Source organism: Xiphias gladius, chromosome 22 (assembly GCF_016859285.1).
Source record: "Xiphias gladius isolate SHS-SW01 ecotype Sanya breed wild chromosome 22, ASM1685928v1, whole genome shotgun sequence".
Lineage (NCBI taxonomy): Eukaryota > Metazoa > Chordata > Actinopteri > Istiophoriformes > Xiphiidae > Xiphias > Xiphias gladius.
In genome coordinates, this window is record NC_053421.1 from 3,518,810 (window position 1) to 3,538,389 (window position 19,580).

At 37.7% G+C, this 19,580-nt stretch overlaps 1 protein-coding gene across 3 annotated transcripts in view; it reads right to left on the reverse strand.

The window, feature by feature from the left end:
• Positions 1-19,580, reverse strand: part of ascc3 (activating signal cointegrator 1 complex subunit 3) — a 163,444-nt gene that overhangs the window by 60,348 nt on the left and 83,516 nt on the right. For all 3 annotated transcript variants that reach the window (XM_040116968.1, XM_040116969.1, XM_040116967.1), the window contains exons 12-14: positions 15,721-15,897; positions 14,687-14,758; positions 10,310-10,444 (exon numbers count right to left, since the gene is read on the reverse strand). In XM_040116968.1, coding sequence (XP_039972902.1) covers positions 10,310-10,444; positions 14,687-14,758; positions 15,721-15,897 — 384 coding nt within the window. The remainder of the gene's footprint in view (positions 1-10,309; positions 10,445-14,686; positions 14,759-15,720; positions 15,898-19,580) is intronic.

The following is a 19,580-nucleotide window of genomic DNA, read 5'->3' on the forward strand; positions in this document are numbered from 1 at the left end:
GGTGAGAAAGATTACTTTAAAAAAAAAAAGGAAAGAATAGTGCTTGAGGGAGTGTAAAGGAAAGCAGCTAGCACTTGGTTTTTTTCGTTTCAAAGTTGGGAAGTGAGCACGGATCCAATCTTCTTTTGTTGGGCTGCAGGAAAACAAGAAGACTCAGAGAAACTGACCTGAGTCATAATTGTTGTTACTTTTCCCAGAATAACAGCAACCATAAACCGATAATCCTAGAATAAAATGCACTCTAGTACAAAAACATGACAATGTGCAAACGGCTCAGAGAGTATAGTTGAATCCACAGCCCTCTGACACAATCTAAATAGAAAATTTGATCAGCCTCACAGAGGGTATTACCAGCCTATTAAGATGGATTCTATATAACCTGCACAGGTATGTCCTTGCTGTAGATTCAAACAGTATCTGCAGCTTAGAGACCACACACACACAATCAGTCAGACTGAGATGTGTGCTGGTGACTGACAGCAGGGCTGTGACCTGGCCGGGCTTCAGGGGAGTCGTCATCACAGGGCTTTATCTCTCTCTCTGGGCATCTAAATGGAGGTCAGTACCCGGCAGGCCTCTGCACCACAAAGAGAGAGCCCATTACTGCCAGCAGCTGTCCGCCTCAAACACACTGACTGAATGTTTGTGTGGTACTGAATCTCTGGATTTGTATGCAAACCTTGTGGATAAAGGTGAAGGACTGGGACCTCAAGTTCCCAACTGTGCAGCAGGTCTACTGCTGTCTGACTGAAACCTAGATATACTGTCACATACAGTTGGTCCAATGCTAATTGTTAAAAGGTTTTTCTCCATTATGCGAAAACAATACACTGGTTTATTTAATGTGAAAAAAACAACTAACTGTTTAACTATTTATTTTTACTGGACATGTTTCTGTTCATACTCCAGTGTCGGATAATGTTAGCCACAGCTCATACTTTTTAATGGAGATTAAATACAAACATACTGTACAGTTGTCAGTTTTCTATTGCAAGTAGAAATAGCTAAATAACCACTTTACTTTATAGATGAAAAGTACTGGATAACACATTTCTGAAATGTCGTGGAGGCTACTGTCTTTTACGGATCATCTTAATTTTAAAAATTGGATTTTAAATGATAAACAATAAGGATAAACAATTAAAAGCCTTCATTAACTGCCTGCTTTCATATAATCTTCCATTTCAATTTATCCAACAAGTCATCTAAACTGAACGAAAAATTGGCTTTAGAAACACATTTTCTCTCCTGGCACCTCTAGCGACAGGATGACTTTGTTTGTCAGTGCCTTTGGAAACTGTTCCAAATTATAATCAAAAAAATGATTTGCAATCCGCTCCAATGCTGTGGTTAGCTTTAGGCTGAGGCTCAAAAACTAATTGAGGTACAATGAGGTTTTGTGGCTCATAACATCACTTTCACCTTTGCTTCTGACGGACAAGACTCACACAGCTGCCAGAGGTCCTGGTAAGTTAAACGGAAAAATGGGAGCAGTCTCTTTTGTAATATGTTTTCTTTATCAACATAAAAGTCTTCACCCAACCATGAAACCAGTTTTAAAATACGACCCCCCCCATTTTGGCCAATTTTGGCCTACCCTGCAGTCCTTGTCACTACTGATTCCCACTATTATTCTGTAGGGTTGTGTAAACAGAATCCGACAATATAAACAGAGCAACAAGTAGAAGACGATAGTGCTGATTCAAGGATATGATGCCTGACTTTTTTCCCTAGAGTGCGCACTGCCATTTTGGTGTGGTGTGGCAAATCCAGGTGCACTGCTGATTGAATCAGGGTCAGGAGTCATGGTCAACAGTCAAGGTGCTGCCTAACTGACATTACAAACGCCCCCTTTAATTCAGGCTGAATTGGTTCAATTTGAGTGATACTATGCTTTTAGGGAAGTATGACTGGATGTACAATTTGTCGCATCGCTCGCCTCTCTATGAAGCCCCACTTTTTAGACCCACCTTTGAATGTGGACTTTCAGAAAAGGTATGTATAAACACTCGTTGGTAGAAATGGTTAGATGACACAATGTAACAGCTAATTTGTTTGAAACATTCTGAAGCCTTTAATATTTCACTCATAAAGATTCTTTAGAGTCTTCTATACAGATATCGTATTATTCCTTTTCACTCAACGTGTGATTTGGAAGTGTATTTGTTATGTTGTTACCCTTCCGCTTCCAGTTCTGTGCTACAAGCAGTGATTTATTCAGATGACAATCCTATAAATTTGATGCAATAGAACAAAAGGCAATCCTGCTCTGCTGTCTAAAAGCATATACATGTATGGATGAAAATCAGGGCATACTGTGGCTTGGTGAGAGTCCTCAGGGCCAGGCCATGCCCTGTGCTGTTGAGATCCCTGTGAGCAGGGAAAGGCAGGTAATTGAAATGCTATGGCTGTGGCTTTGCTTTGTGGTGTCAGAGTGTGTTACATCCGTGCGTCCAGCCTCTAATCTAAGGTGAGTTAGCGCTGATGTCTGCTGTGCCATGGCAATATCTGAGATGGCAGTGACCTAAGCTACTGATCAGGTCCCATTAGCCTGCTGCTCGCTACTGCTCCTGCTGCAGAGCTCACTCTGTCATTAGACAGCCAGCTACCAGCTCCACTTACAGTCTATCAATGTTGTGACTGCAGAACGGACATCAGCTAACATCGGAGCTGTAATAAACTGTTCGTGGGGTTGTCAAACCTTCCCTACGGAGCAATAAATGCAGCAAGGTGTATCTAACTGGTTTTCCATTTTTGACGATTTAATTTGAACACTCACACAGTATATCCGGGATCCTTTGAGAAACAGCGTACAGTGTGAGACCAAAGTGTTTTTAGAAATGTGGAAGCATCAGTATTTTTGTGCAACACTTCACAGCTGCAAAGCTGAGATTTCAAAGTGTAAAATTACACCAGATATGTGTCAAATGATACCTTGGCTCCATGCTGAAGAGTGGCAGAGAGATGCCCTCTGTCTCACAACATCACCAGCAACACTGACTCTCATGAGAACCAAAACTCTTCAATTACTTTGTTAAATCGAGACAGGGTGGCTAATCGTTGTTCATGTAGTGGCCCTTGATAGTCATAATGCTTGGTGCTCAAAGAGGCTGGCTGTTAATGCTAGATAGGCAGGAGAGAGTGGGAGGATGAGTTTCCACTCACACCCACTCTACTTCATTTTTTTTATCACAATCGGCCTCTTTCTCTTAATATCCTTTTCTGTTTGAGTTCCATCGAAGGGGGATTTTTACTAAACCTACCGCTTAACTGATTAAATGTGGGAGATGTTTGGTCGTTCTTGAATCTTTTGAACTCCTTTGACGACACTGTTGCTGTAAACGGATAAAAACACAACAGGCCTACTAAATAACTATTTAATTGGCTGCTTCAGTCAATGCAGTACACTGGCCCTGCTGTGACCAAAGTCTAGAAAAATACAAGTCAAGCACGAGGCAACAGTGAACGGTCTTTTGTGTTGTTGTGGTGCTAAAAAGAGCTCACGTAAAGCGATTTTATATGCATGTTTACTTTTCTGTAATATTTTTTATTGCTGTCACTTTCCTCTGCTGAAGCGGTAGCAGTGGTTGGCAGTGATAAATCAGGTTCAGTCATTGTCTATTCTCTCCTCCCATCTTTTCTGCCTCTAAAAAGCAACACCTCAAGATACATATTACATAAGCCCACACACATCCTTTTTCTCTGTCCTGGTTTTCTTCCTTTTTACCTGTGCAAATCTTTAGTAGGGTGGATGCAGCCTAAATAGTAAATATTGAAAAATGCAATTTGAATGGTTAGTGCCTAATGAGAGGCCACGAATATCCGCTAAACCCCCAATGTCCACAAGATACTACTGTGTCACGTCTGGCTCCAGAGATGATTTATTGCCACTGAAGTCAGTGTTCACAAGAAATGGAAGCAAATTGTCTCAGCTGTGGCACTTCTACCCGCTCTTTATGTTGCAGCTCACTTTTGCTTTAGTCTCTGAAGCGTGAAATTCACTTTTGTGTTGTCAATTTGTTTGAAAAGCAGGAAAAAAATTGTCAAAACATCTCTAAACAATGTTGAAAGTGTGTCTGCTGAACATCACACTGCTTTAAAGATTCCCTGCTTTTGGAATGCTTAAAGAAGACATTTAAACTGTCACTGAGATGTGAGGGAGCCATGGCGAAAACAGTATATCATGAAGCCGCATCCAGTGAAAATATGGGTTGAAAGTCTAAATATTTTTGGAGGCTAATTTAAAGTTTAACAAAGTTGTAATATATGAAATAGCAATGGAGGTTTGTCTTTTGATGTGTTGTTTGTCCCTATTGTGGGGAAAAAAAAAAAAAAAAAACTCAGGAAAAAATAAAGGATGTGATAGCAATCCTTTGTTCTTGAACATGGTGGGCTTTGCAGACGAACAGTTCTCTCTCCAGTCAGCTATTTTAATGCTGATGAAGAAGCAATTAAAGAGGAAAATGGACTTGCTATGCACTACCACGATAACATGCAAGGCCACTCCCTGAGGCTATGACACTGCAGATGAGCTGTAATAGCAGAATAGACACAGTGTAATGAGAAATACTCAGTTTTCCTCACACTGTCCCACTATTTTAAAAAGCCGAGATTCTATTTAAGGCAACCATTTGTTGTGGTATGTGTGTTTGTCCCTCCACTGTATCATTCCAGTTTCCACCAGCCTTTGAGTTGTGGCTTACTGTTGTTGATCAGTATATTGGGAAGCTGGTTTGGCATTCTGAGATGTTGTCAAACATCTGACACAATGAAAGGACTAGCAGTGGACAAGATTTGTAAAAAATAGCACCAAAGAAAAAGCAAACAGACATTAATGAGCTCACTCTGGTGTTGCTGTGGAGTCCCTGGAGGCTTTAAACTCAAAGGCATCAGTGTTTCTGCATCGGTGTATCTTGTCAAACAAAATGACACAAAAGCCGCACATCTAAAGACCACGGAGATGGAGAGTTTTAAGAGAAAGATCGGAATATCTGTACACTTTTTCTGCCTCTACATCATCACTAATTTAACCCTCCTTTCTTAAATTATATGCATCCCTACTTTATAATAACCATGCCGTTCATGCCCACCACTGAAATTGTAAGTTAGTGCTAGAGGTGTTAGTATCCACCACTCATTAACCCATGACAGGTTTGTAATAACATCTGTGTAATGGACCCATGGGACCACAAGGTGTCTCTTAACCTCCACAGTAAATCTGCCTTTCCTCTGATACCAGCCACATTGTTTCATCTTTGAGAACTGGATATTAGAAATATGGGAGACAGGGGGGTGGAGAAGAGCAAAGGTGAGGAGAGGAGAAGGGAGAAGAAGGTAGATGATGGATTTTGAGAATTGGAGCAAATGAAAGTCAAATGGGCTTTTGAATACAATTTGGTCTGGGGATAGCTTTAAGCGCATAGGTTGAGAAAATGTACAGTACGGTTTATATCCTCAGTTATTTTACTACTTTTTTTAAAATTTACAAAGAGATCATAAAAATGTGCTGCCTCAAATCCATGATTATTCATATCTATAGCTATAGCTTTTTTAATACCTCTTTAATGCTAACAAAAGCTGGTGAACAACCACAAGTGAGAGTCAAAACTCACTTCTACATACACGTCTACTAGATTGCTTCATCATTCACATTCAAATGTAGACAAGGAAAAAAATGAATCCATGAATCCAAGTGATGTCAATATTCTATACAGTCTTGGTTGAAATGATTGGCAGGCCTGTATTTTAAGTGAAGAATTTAGAATAACCTCAGAAATAAATGCAAATTATCAAATTTTGTATAATCAGAATATTTGATAAAATGCCCAAAGTTACTGAACTAAAAAAGCTTTCATAGAGTGAAATAAAACATATTGACATAAAATGTACACCCAACACAATTATTTGATGAATTTAAATAGTTTCTCAAACAAAATAAAAAACAAATCAGTCTCAGCTGTGCTTAAGTTTCAGTGGTCACATTACCCGAATTAACCAATGAATTATGGTTTAACTGCATAAAAAGGGGATGATTGTTTCCAGTTTCTTTATCACAATGATGAAGACAAGAGAGCTGTCTGAGAGCATCAGAAATGCTATTATCAAAAAAAAAAACAACAATTCCAAAGGCTACAACGCAATTGGCAAAGACGTTGAAATCCCTGTTTCAACAGTTCACAATGTTATCAAGAAGTTCCACAGTTGTTAAACTGTTACGACGCTTCCAGGAGGAGGACCTAGGAGGACATCACTATTGAAAGAAGAGCACGAAAAGGCAAGACTAATATTGACAAAAACTTTCCTAAATAAGCCAAAGTCTTTCTGGGATACTGTTCTATGGACAGATGGAACCAAAGTAGAGCTCTTTGGGAATGCAGTGCATCAGTTTTTTTTATAGGTGATGAAATGAAGCCCATAAGGAAAAGAACACCATACCTACAGTAAAACATGGTGGAGGTTCTATAATGCTGTGGGGCTGCTTTGCTGACTCTGGTACTGGAGGCATTAAATGTATAAAAGGAATGATGACATCAGAAGATTATCAAGGCGAAATGTGTTACCCAGTGTCAGAAAACTAGGTTTGAGGCGAAGGTCTTGGGTTTTAAGCAGGACAACAACCCAAAGTAAATATTAAGCAGCGCAAAAGATTGACTTTTTTAAACTGACCAGCAATGAGTACTGACTTAAATCCCGTTGGAAACCTTTGGATACAGCTAAAATATGCCATTGCAAAATCTGCCATTTCGTGGCTACAAGAAACATTTAGAGGGTGTCATTGTTGGCAAAGGCTCTGCAAAAAAATATTAGTGAAGGTCACCAATAATTGTGTCTGGGGTACATTTTGTTATTTCACCATTATTCAGTGACCTCTGACAATTTATTTAAATTTTTTGATTACACAAAATGGTTAATTTGCCTTTGTATCTGAAGATATTCTAAACTTTATACATAAAATTCAGTGGTGCCAATAATTTCAACAAGGACTGTATTTTCATATTGTCAACAAATCCCATGTACAGACCGAAACCAACAATGAATGTATCCTATAGCACCTCTGTGCCATAGTGCACCATTGTTGTTTAAAAACTATTAAAATAGAGTGAGCCACACTGTTGCACTGGGTGACATGTTCCTTCATTACCATGAACACACACACTGTAGTTTATTTTGACTCAATTCAACATACACCTTCCTGCTGCCGCAAATACTCAATGGAGCACCAAATGCTGCATTAATCCATTGAAGAAAACAGTCCCGAACAAATGCACAACTATCTTCTGTTTGAATAACCTCTTTTGTAAACTACAGTGATCACATGTTTTAGGACGTTTTCTGAGCCTTTTTAGAAAGAAAGTTAGAAAATATGGAGAGATGGACAAACATGTTGTTGGTTTGGATTTTTTCACAATAACAAATATATAGAATAATGTCAGCTTTATCATAGTATCCCATTGTTGGAACAACAATGGGATACTATGGCACACAGGAATAAGTTACATCAAGTCCAACAGGATCAATACATAGTTATGCAGTTCATTTTGTATATCTGGACATATCCTTAAGTCTGATTTTCTCATTGAACTGGCAGCAAAATCTAATGTTCCCATGTTTTTGCGATACAAAACATTTATTATTTTACTGTACTGAAGAATTTTTCAAAGCAAAAATTACCCGACATCCACTAGTTGCAGTTTCTCATTTGTGAGGATTTCCTGCTTTTTTGTCTTATGAAATAGTAAACTGAATATCTTTAGGTTGAATATCTTTGACGTTGACGATGGAAAGACGTCACCTCGCATTTTCACCATTTTCTGACATTTTATTGACCAAATGATTAATAAAGAAAATATTTGGCAAATTAGTAGGTGATGCAAATAACAGTTAGCTCCAGCCGTAGTTGGTAGGGTTGCCTGCTTTTAAGATTTTTGTTTTTGGTGATTTCAGTTTTTGGCTCCTCAAGCATTCAAGTTGTCAAGCATGAGGCAAACAATTAAATTTGCTCAAAACAGTTCATTCTCAAAATGTTAATAGTTCCATGTTTTTACTACAGAAGTGCTTGAGAAATAAACATTTAAAAACATCACCCATTCCCTGTATTTTATTACAGAGATGTTGGCAAAATAAATGTTTAAGAAATAAATCCTTTTTAATACAGAGGTGTTGTTTCCTTACATTCCGAATCACCCTATAAAATGTTAATCTTAATTAAGGATGTAGCCTTTTTACCAAACATGCACTGTCATTCTCTGCTTATGGGGTATTACGACCCAAGAATTGGGGGCACTGCCAAAGCATCATTTTTAACTGTTCTCCTTTCACACCTACACAATGTGTTTGTTATAATACACAATTTAAATACTAGGTGTACACATATGATCAAAAGGCAAGACTGTAGGACTCTTGTGTAAAATGAACTTTTGGATAGTGTTTTCTGAATCTTTTCATTATTTAATCAACAGCACTTTATAATCATTGGCTCATCAAAAACAGTTATTTAACAAGAATTGATTTTAGTGGGTGCATTAAGATTTCTAAGCTTGATTGACAGCCTCTCTAACCCCTGAGATAAAGCCAATTAAATAACATTAGGAGAGACTAAATATAGTGAAATCACTTCTGACTTTTAAGGCTTGATAAATAAATGCTAAATTGTATGACTGACCTTAGAGGTGCTTTATTTTACTGCATATGCATATCGGAGATTAAAAAACACCTATAAATATTAATGTGGGGGCAATTTCCTGAGTGAAAATAAGCTGTGTATTATCTCTGTGTGGGCTTAGAGTGGAATCAACCTGATGCCCCTTCCTTTGCCAGAGCAGACCAGACTGACAAACACTCAAAGATGGACTAATGGAGCGGATAATACTCATTATGTTGGGACACAGGCAGAAGAGCTAGGAGTGAATTAATGTACTGTTAGTGCATACACAACCAGATTAATTAATTTACATTTAGTGTAGAAACAATTGCACAACTGCTTTTAAGGCACTGTTTCAAAGACTAAATAGACCACAACGCACAATTTTTTGACATATTCTCTTGTCTCTATTTCTAGTTTTAGAAAGCATGAAAAGTGATCTGATTTGTATACATATCCAATTTAAATAGAAGGAAGATTAGAGGCGCATCAATCTTGGCTCAGCCCCAGGGAACAAAGAAAAGGTTACTAAATTTATCACTATGCCTTCTGCTGCAGCAGATTCAAATATGGGTGCTGGAATCTGACTGACTGTCCTCTGGGGGAGAATATAGCTCCCTCTCTGTGTACTCTCAAAGCACAGACACTATCAATTACACACACACACACACACACACACACACACACACACACACACACACACACACACACACACACACACACACACACACACACACACACACACACAATCAGTGTCCTGCTCTCATGCCCGCACACAAATGCAATATAGTACCAAAACTGTGCTGTATGGAGATACAGTAATGGTGAGCTGTGAATCAGGAAATCTAGTGTTCTCTTTTCTATTCTCAGATCTGTTCTCTTTGGCTTTGTCAGTTCAATTCCCGAAATCAGATTCTAAGTGGCCCTCAGTGGAATGTGCAGCAGTATAAAAATGTAGGTGGTGCCAGGTCCCAAAGAACAAGGATTTCCTCTTGAAGACGATTTACTTTGTATTTTTAAGCACTTCTTACCTACAAATGTGGCATTACATTTAATTTTGTTGTTTTCCTCATCGGTGACTTTTCCTCTGTTTTTGGCATAGTGAAAATCCACCCACACATTCTTGCAAATAGGTGGGGCTGAAAGCTAACTGGCAAAGTACTGTAACTGACAAGCTAACCACTAAAACATTAGCCAGGTTCTAAATATTAGAACTAGACAGACACAATAGTTTACCAATTGCTACAAATTTGTGTGTCACATTTCACTTAAGCTATGGATCCGTTGATTTTTAAATGGCAGCATGACGGAGCCTTTTCTGTCCCAACCTACTGGCCATGTTGTTGTTGCTATTTATTCCCCTCATTTACTATTTTGCTTGTGCAAGCTTGTTTTTGCTTAGTTTTGAAAACAGAAAAGAATCAGTAAAGAGCTTTATAAAAAGCCCCACCCCACCTCATCATATACATACATGTGTCTTAAGACAACTATGAAGATGATCTATCTAAATATTTGTCAGAATAAGGCATTTATCAATTTCAATTTCTAATTTCCTAAAGGAGTATAGGAGACCAATCTTGCTAAACACTGTTAAGAAGCTGAAATAATATTTTGATGACTTCTCTGCTATTAAAGGGAATAAACAAAGATTGTTGAAAGCTTTTCTACCTGTTTCTCACACTGGCCGTAGTCTGGACCTTGGTCTGGTTGAAAGAAGCATATTTCTCCAAGGTTCTTTGCCATCTCAATCAGCCCCATGGCCGTCCTCACTGTGGCATTACGAGCATGGACAAACACCATCACCTGACACAGACAAAGAGAAAAGGTGCAGAGGGTCACAACAACAACATAATATATGATTCTACAGAGAAGTTACAGTGGTTCAGCAACCATCTAATCTATAGATTTTCACCTGAAGTCAACTAGTTCAACAGTTACTGCCTATAATGTAAGACAGTTGCAGACTCTCCAAACCCTCTGCAATTGTAACCATGTAGATGGGTCTAGTCATCTTGCAGTCACCCACAGACATACAGAAAAGTAACAAAACTAAAAGTCACCGCAAGCCTTTAGAACAGTATCACTGCTTTTTATCATAGGTTCTTTGGGTGGTTGGAACTCTACTGGAAGGATGGAACACTATTCTTCCAAAAGAAATTTATTCTGTAATTTGGTGTTTTGATGATGTTTGCGGAGAGCGCTGTCTAACATGACAGTCCAAAATCTCCCATAGGTGCTAAGGTGGGTTGAGATCTGGTGACTAGTAAGACTTCGTGTCTTCTACGGAATAATCTGCATTTATTATGTTTCTTCATTCACTTATTCTGGTTTTTCCTTTAATTTGTGGTATGCCTGTATACATGCACCCTTTTATGTTCAACACATCTATTCCTGAGTAAGCTGTTTGACTTGAAGGACAGGTTCACAATTTTTTAACAAAATAATAGTCAGGTGGCGAAATTGAAACTGAACCGGGTTTCGCTTGCTTTAAGCATTCCTCCTTTTCATACTGGCCACTCAAATATCTGATAGGGGACAAAATCCACAGTTTTTCTGAAGCAAATACAGGGTTTTAGTGTTCTGAGTTAGACAAATCACGTGAACCTACTGTACATACTGTGAGGTTTTTATTTTTATTTACTAGAAAATATTGAAAAAATACATACTGTAAAGGGCTGTAACAACAGTCTAAAGTGCCTGTATGAACCCACTGTGTACACTGGCAAAATGGTAACCTTGTTTTTTATGTAACATTGTAACTTTTTAGTGTTGAAATACATTATTAGGCCAAACAATATTGCATGACTGCACACCCATGCAGTCACCAGGTGTGCGTATGCTCCAGACAAAGTGGGTCCAAAGAGACCACTGCAGCAAATGTTATTTATTGAGGGTGTTTTATCAGCACTACTGAGCTGTGTGAAATCATTGTCGGCAGTAACCAACGGCTTCTCAGCTTATTAAACTTTTTTCTGCCAGCATGCTTCCCACCAGGAGGGTAGAAAAGGAAATTTCATCCATCAGATCCTCCCAGATGAAATTAATATATGTCAAAGCCACTTCTTGACAATTTAATACTGAGCGAAGAAGAGGCCTTCCCAGCTGAGCTGTGACCTCAGCGGCCTCAACCTACAAGCCAGACCGGACCATTGTATCGCTTCAGCCACAAAGATAAAAAAGTTGTCAGTGGTGCAGTAGAATCAGTTGGCTTACAAGTTCTCAAGGGCTACAAAAAGAATTATATTAAGTGTGTCTCTGAGGGAGAGAATGGCCAAGAGAGAAGTGTGTTTGTGTGTGTGTGTGTGCGTGTGCACTTGCAATAAACTGATGCAGACAGGATAACAACCATGATCAATAGGGAGCTCAACCCCTGTAGCAGATGGGAGCTAAATGGTAAAGTCTGAATTCACAACTCTCATGTTCCCAATAGGCCTTCTCAGGCTGTAGAGTGGAAGCAGAATGAGTGGAGGGTGGTGGTGGGTGGATGGGGTAAGGAAGTGGAAGGTAACACTGGGGGAGATAAGGACTTCAGAGACTTTAGATAGCAGGTGTTCATTCCAAAAAGTTCACAAAAATATTTAGTGCAGGAATTTCTATTCATGAAAAGGTTTCAAGGGAAATAGGAGTTGAATTAAAAAGGTACTGTATTCTTTTGCTACACGAACCCTGTGCTTCTTTAAATTTTTCTCGCCCAAACATTTCATTGTGAAAGTTTTAGTAAAACCATAATCACACATTGTCCGGTAAAGTAAGGATTATTTTTTTGTCACATTCAGGAAGTACTCATGAGGGAAATTCAAACCTCCTTCTAAATAAGGGACTGTAACAGTACCTATAATACCTGGGAAACGTAGGTTTCAGAAGACTGAATATGGCCGACAATCTCTTTTTGAGGGAAAAGGAAATTGTTCAGTGATTTAATTATAGTTTAGGTAATCTGCCTTGCTATCATTTATAGGACTAAAAGATTGAGTTTATAAGCCACAGGCACAAATTAACTCAAAAATCATTTAAGTACAAGATCAGGGTAAAAAAGGGACCACAAGCCTCCAGGAAAATAGAACATGCAGGATGTGTCCACATAAGTACCTGGAACATACCCTGAAAGTTTAATTCAAATCTACCAATAGGGGACGCTACAAATGCAGGAAAAAAACAAAAAAAAATGGGCATGGCATAACACAAGTCAGAAATTGTTTGTCCAATCATTACAAAACTCAGGATATTTTTCATAACAATGTTGAACCACGTGTGTAAAACTATCTTGAAATTGTTCAATAGGAGGCGCTACCAGTTCCAAACATGTGCATGAGCATGGTGTAACTTGTGCCAAAAACCAGTAAGTTTGTCCAATCATCAAAAAGCTTGGCAGATATTTTATGTTGAACTAAGTTTGTAAAATTATCTTAAAATTAGCCAATAGGGGGACCCACAAATCTTTTCCATATGGACTTAAATGATAGAATTCTTATGGGGCTTTAATTTTGAAACTGGGCTTTGTTTTTAGTGAATGGAAGCCTCTGTCCTAGTGGCCTTGCTTAGTTAAACATAAAAGTAAGTGCATATATATCCTCGGAATTTCTCCTCTTCTGTCAATCTGCATGCAGTTTGCAGTAAAATAAATCATTACTTATTCAGTGTGTTGTCAGCGTAGGCCTAACATTGGTAGAGTAATGAATGGATATACAGTAAATCATAATGGAAATGATGTAATTGGATGGATGTTGTGGCAGTGTAAAATTTGCTGTTAGTGTCACAACCTAATTTTTGAAGATTGCTATATTGTCATTTGCCTTTCATATTTATGATTGCTGATGAATTACACACACAATTGAGAGGTTTTGTCACGATAAACAATATGGAGACCAGTGTTGACTGGTAATGCGTGACAGTAATAATTTCACTTATTCTAGTAGCAAATAGTAAAACAAATTACTATTTCACTTCCAGTAATTACAGCAAAAGGGCTTGAACCTGCAAACTGCCACTTGAGGCTGTCTTCTTAAAATTATTTTGTCTTGTATAAGTAAAGCACAATGTCATGAACAAAATACTTCATCTTAAGCATAAATCGTATTATTGTATTGCTTGTCCAAGTATGTTTTTCTGTAGTAAGCATCGAAAAAATCCAAGGATTATGTAGAAATAACTTGGATCAACTAGCTCCACCTTGCAATACCCCCCAAAAATACTGTTTATTTCCATGTCTTCTATAGATCATCAGCTGGTGAGGATGCTGGCTTGTTGGTTGGACATGCAGCTTTAGCCTCAGTCTTTTAGGATTAAATCATGTACAGTATGTAGGGATTATGTGCATATTTAAGACCATTTTAAAGGGTTTTTGTTTTAAAACATTTCAACTGGAACCATTATAAAGTCAGATGGATAAAGAGCTTTCAACCAACACACAGAGTTTTAGCATTAGCATATGCTAAAACTCAGTGTAGCTAGCTAGAGTCGTCATTTCAGCAGACAGGTTGCCAGCTAGAAATGAAACCTTGCTTTTGTCTACTTCTGTGTAAAATTGAAGACCTAGTTAAAACCTCGTTTGAATTTTGAGACGTAAAGCTGGCACCATTATCACTATATGTGCTGTGCGAGGACAGAAAGCTTGACTTACATAGACCTGTGCAGCTGTGTCAATCTTATCTACTCTAGTAGATAACAACACCAGAACAACACCAGACCTAACATGAAAAACTTATAGACAGATTAATATGCATATACTGCCTAAATGACACTGTCTTTAAATACAGAGGGTTTGGTTAATATGGTGCCCCTTTCATATGGACAACTGAATGCAGTTAGATAATTAGGCACAATTCATTATGTCTAAACCTGGAAACAATAAAAACAAACCTTTCTAAACCTATTTTAGCACAAAAATTGTGACATTTAAAGGCAGTTAATATTCTTTAGAATTTACTCTTCAGAAAATCCAATATATACATTCTTTATTCCATTCACTCACACACAAAACTATGCATATAATATGTAAATATGGGTATATTTTCGTAGTGTTGAAATATGCAGAAGAGCCCGTACCTGATGACCGGCTTTAACCTGCTCCAGAACTTTGTTGTAACAAACCTCCTCCATGTCATGAAGCTGCTGGATCTGAACAGGACACAAAATCACAATGAGAAACTAAACTTCTCTGATTACTACAATGTTTTAACTCTCTAATCTAACTAATGAATCGCGGGCACAGACTGTATAGTTGTAACTTACATATTGTCCATTCTCCGGTTTTACTCAGGTTTGTCTTCAAAAATAAACTTTTAATACTCTCCAACCAAACCTCTGCTACAGTATGAATAACCCATAATCAGAACACTGAGACTCCCTTTTTGACTAAGCGTTGGTACTTTACCTGTAACAAAGTTTCCCTTTATGATGCCAACATTAATAGCAACAAACAAACATGTAAATATAGCACCAGAATCCTGTTTGAGACTTAGTTCATAATTTTCTATAGCTGATTCAAGACATAACTTGTGACATGAGAGCCTGAATACCGTTCTGTTATCAGTTCAACAAAGTTTCCAAACAGGCCTGTCAAATGGTCCTTCTCCCATGTTGTACTATCGTGTTGTGCTTGTTTCTCACTTTGTGCTCTGTAATTATTTGGTTATTTTGGTTATATTTGGTTATCGTGACCAGATTCTGTATGTACTGAGTGAGACATTTTACAGGTGAAAACAAAGAAACAGTGCTTTCTTTCGGACAAACAATATAATGGTTATACTGTTTATAAATACCTTCAAAGATATCTTTGGCTTTATGGTACTGTATTTTATTGTTACTTACTGTTGCTGATATGTCTGTTATAGATTACACTGGTTATGCCAATGTAGCAGTCAGTCTCTTCCACTGATAGTCAAAACCAAAGTCTTGTCTTGTAATGAAGATTAATCTTATACAATGCAGTTCTCCAGTACAAACATCCTCTTTGTCTGAGTTGCCGCACATATATTATATGCATGTATCACCTTGAAAAACAATACTACCTTTGCATGTCAAAGTTACCAGGGTCCTACAGGTTTCTAATTACATTGACATGATCATTGTTCTTTTACCTTGTTGGTGGTTTTGATGCCGACAAAGGTCTGTCCAAGGGGCACCGGTCTGAAGCGACTGTCAAAGAAGAAGAGGCCAATATAGGGGTTGACATGTAGGAAGGCGGCCACATCCAGGTAGTTAGGCAGGGTGGCTGATAGTCCCAGGATCCTGATCATACTCTGGGTGGACTCCACCTAACAAACAACAACACGATGTTAGAATCACAACAAACTCTATCCTATGCATCCATTATTGCAGAATAGGAAGTTGCATGAAATTGGATCCTGAAATGACTCTGGCGAAGTGACTTTGACTCTCAGGTCAAGACAGGAAAATGCAGTGCAGGCCATGTGTGCAGTGGTGAAAAAAGAGTACTGGGCATAGACTGTCTGAGAGGAATTAAGTGCCACTTAGTGAAATACATTGTATTCATTATACACCACTATTAAGACACAAAATCATGGGAATTGTAATCATCTTGAATTACGTAGGTGTTTGAAAATCAGAGAATTTGCAGTACATGCATAGGGGACATTACACACATCGACATTAAACCCAGAAAACATATACGCACACTGTAAAAAGTGAGCGGGCGGCATTGCAGGCTATGTCGTTGACTTGTGAGACAACAGAAACCATATTTCTCATGCACTGCTATGTCTTCATTGTATTGAGGGTGGAGGGTAGTGGGGGTTGGGTGGGGGTGGTGGATGGAGTGGGGAGGGGGCAGGGAAGATTGGTAAGGCCTTTAATGTGATGCAGTACCTGTCAAACCATCCCATCGAGATAAGACTTAACCAATCCCGGACTTGGCCTGCACTACACATTCATACTGCCGCTGTTGAACCTCCCTACTGCTATGTGCATCATGTTCACCTACAGAGTCAAACAGTCAACATGGTTTTTTATATTATCTTTTATTAAATGCAAATACGTGTTTAACTGATCCTCTTGCAAGAGATAAAGATTCCATGTTTGAGGAGTTTGTGGCATCATCAAATTTTGGGACACCATGAGATAATTGTGATTAACAGCTAAATTTAGAATTAGAGTGGGTAATGCATTGAATAAAATAAAATTAATAGGTCACAATATTAAAATTAGACACTGTGGTTATCTGTAAAGTCCTCTGAGATCCATGCAGTTCACACAGCTACAGAGAAATGCTAACATTATACTAAAGAAACGGAGTATCAGTAATCGTCAGTGGATTTGTATGCACACCTGAAATGCCTGAACCTTCCTTCACCTTATAGCAGGACAGATAACAACACACTCACAGCTGATTCCTGCCACTAACAAAATCTAGCAAACTATAGAAACAAAGAAAATACCCACGGTTCTTTAAAACTTCTTTGTTTGGAATATAAATAACATCACCATATCAGTGTTTGAAATTTCATCTTAAAATATGACAATAATCAGGATGGCTGCTGTCTCTGCCACGTACAGAACATTCATAAAGTATTCAGACTCTTTCACTTTTTCCACATTTTATTATGTCATAGCCTCATGCTAAAATTAAAAAAAAAAAAATTTTCACCCCATCAATCTACACCAATGGACAGTCATATAGGGCCGCCACAATTATTCGCCATAATGTATGACGTCAATGCTGAAAAAAATCTACATTTTTTTACACACTTTTCTTCAATATCACTACATAGTTGCTGTGTTGTGATGTCAGTCATTTTCGGCTCCAGTCAATGCAACAGTTTTAGAAAAAGGCTGCTGCAGCAGAGTCTCGCCTGGTTACAGAAGAGTCCAACTTGGTTCAGTGTAAAAGTTTACAAAGAAAGTAAGAACTTGAAAAGTTGAAAGTATAGGAGTACTTTAAATTATCACAAAACAAATAGGTGTTTTCTACACTGTGCAAAGTTTTAATGGCATACCACAGCAGCACTAGCGCTATGCACCAGCACCTGAAGTGAAAACACACAGGTGCTATTCTGGACGATGGACCACCAGAAAAGGCATAACCATTGTGTTGGGAATAAAAAAATTAATCATTTAGATTAATCGACTAATCTGTAAAATAGCTGATAGATTAATCAATAGCAAAAATAGTCGTTAGTGATAGCTCTAAAGTAATACGTGCAATATTTCTCTGTAATGCATGAAACTTCTTTCCTCACCATTGCCTGACATATGTGCAATACTACACATCATGTAAATGATGTGATATAAATATTATTCTTGTAAACAATGTGCAATATTACATCTCATGTAAATACACTGATGAAGCAAATATTTTTTTTTTTCTGATTCTGATTCTTTTTCTGATTTTTTTTTTTTTTTCTTTGTAACTTTGCTTATACCTATCACTGACTATATCCTGCTGCTGCTGTAACAATGCAAATCTACACATATGGGCTAAATAAATTTTATCTTATCTTATCTTATGTTCACCGCTAACTGTGTCTTTCTGCTGTTGGCTGCCGTCAAAAACAATACCATGAGAGCGGTGAGAGTAAACCAAAACAGCAAAGATGCGGGCTGAACAGCCCGCTATATCTCACTGTAAACCTCTGTAAAGCCGTGGGAAGCTGCAGATTCAGGTGATTACCTCTCTCTGTTGGTTCATCACTCTGAGCGACCCCTTACACATTGTTAATGGAATATGGGATTTAGTTTATAGTGCACACAACTTTAAAAAATTACACTTAAAAAAAAAATCAACAGCAATTGTTTTTCCAAAAACAATGTTACTTTTACTCTGGAAAATGTGTTTTTTTTTCTACAAAAGAATGAAAATGTGAAAAATGAAAAATGAAAGATGAAAAATGTTAACTTCATGTTCTGCATGGCTAGATTAGCAAGAGGTTAGTGATAAATATGTGACTTTTTATTATTTGAGTAAACTGACCCTTTAGGTATTCTTGTTTTTGACGTAAATAATGATAAACAGAACCAGATATTAAAATGTCTTAATGTAATTCCTTGGTTCTCTATTCATTAAGGAAGCGCTCATTGTTTAGAGCACACGAAGTGCCATTCTGCCATTACCTCAAATACTGATAAATGGCCTGTCTTGATTTGAGGAATGCAGTACTTTGTTTTCCTTTCCTCTTCTTCAAAACCCACTTTACTGCATATTTCTCTGAAATGACTGGCGTTAATGGAAACTTTTGAAAGTCACATATTTAAACATCAGCGCTGAAAAGCATTAGAAGCAATGTTCTCTGGCACACTTTTTGAGGACTCCTATAAATTATGACTTCATTCTTTCACTTACTATTTTTCAGTCTGGACAAAACATTTCTGGTCCCAGTAAGGAGACATGCTGTTTCTGTTCCTGACAAAAAATAGAGGTTGATGACAATCTATCAACATCTATCTATCAAATATACATTCTGCATTTATCAATGGAAGACACTGTATACTTGGGCAATAAGCTGGACAACAAAATACTACCGCTCATGTTTCTTATTAGGGGAATTGAAAGCTTTTAATAGTGGAAAGTAATTAAGTACATTTACTCAAGCACTGTACTTAAGTACAAGTCTGTGATACTTGTGCTTTAATTGATCATTTCCATTTTATGTTACTTTGCACAGTATTTCTAAGCCACTACGCAATGTATCAGTATATTTGGTACTTTTTTCTCCACCAAATTTACCTGACGGCTATAGTTACCACTTATTTTAAAGATTAAGATTTTAAAAACATTTAATGAGCATTAAAGAATATGATTCTTTGTTTTACATTACATGAAAGTACCCCAAAATAAACTGAATTGTTAAAAGTAACTCGACCAGTCAAAATATTTAAATGCTGCTTTCATGCTAATGCATCAGTCCTTATCACCCAATGATACAAAGCAGTTTATGCAATACTATAGCTGTATGGATTTATTTTCTATTTTTTAAGTTCATGA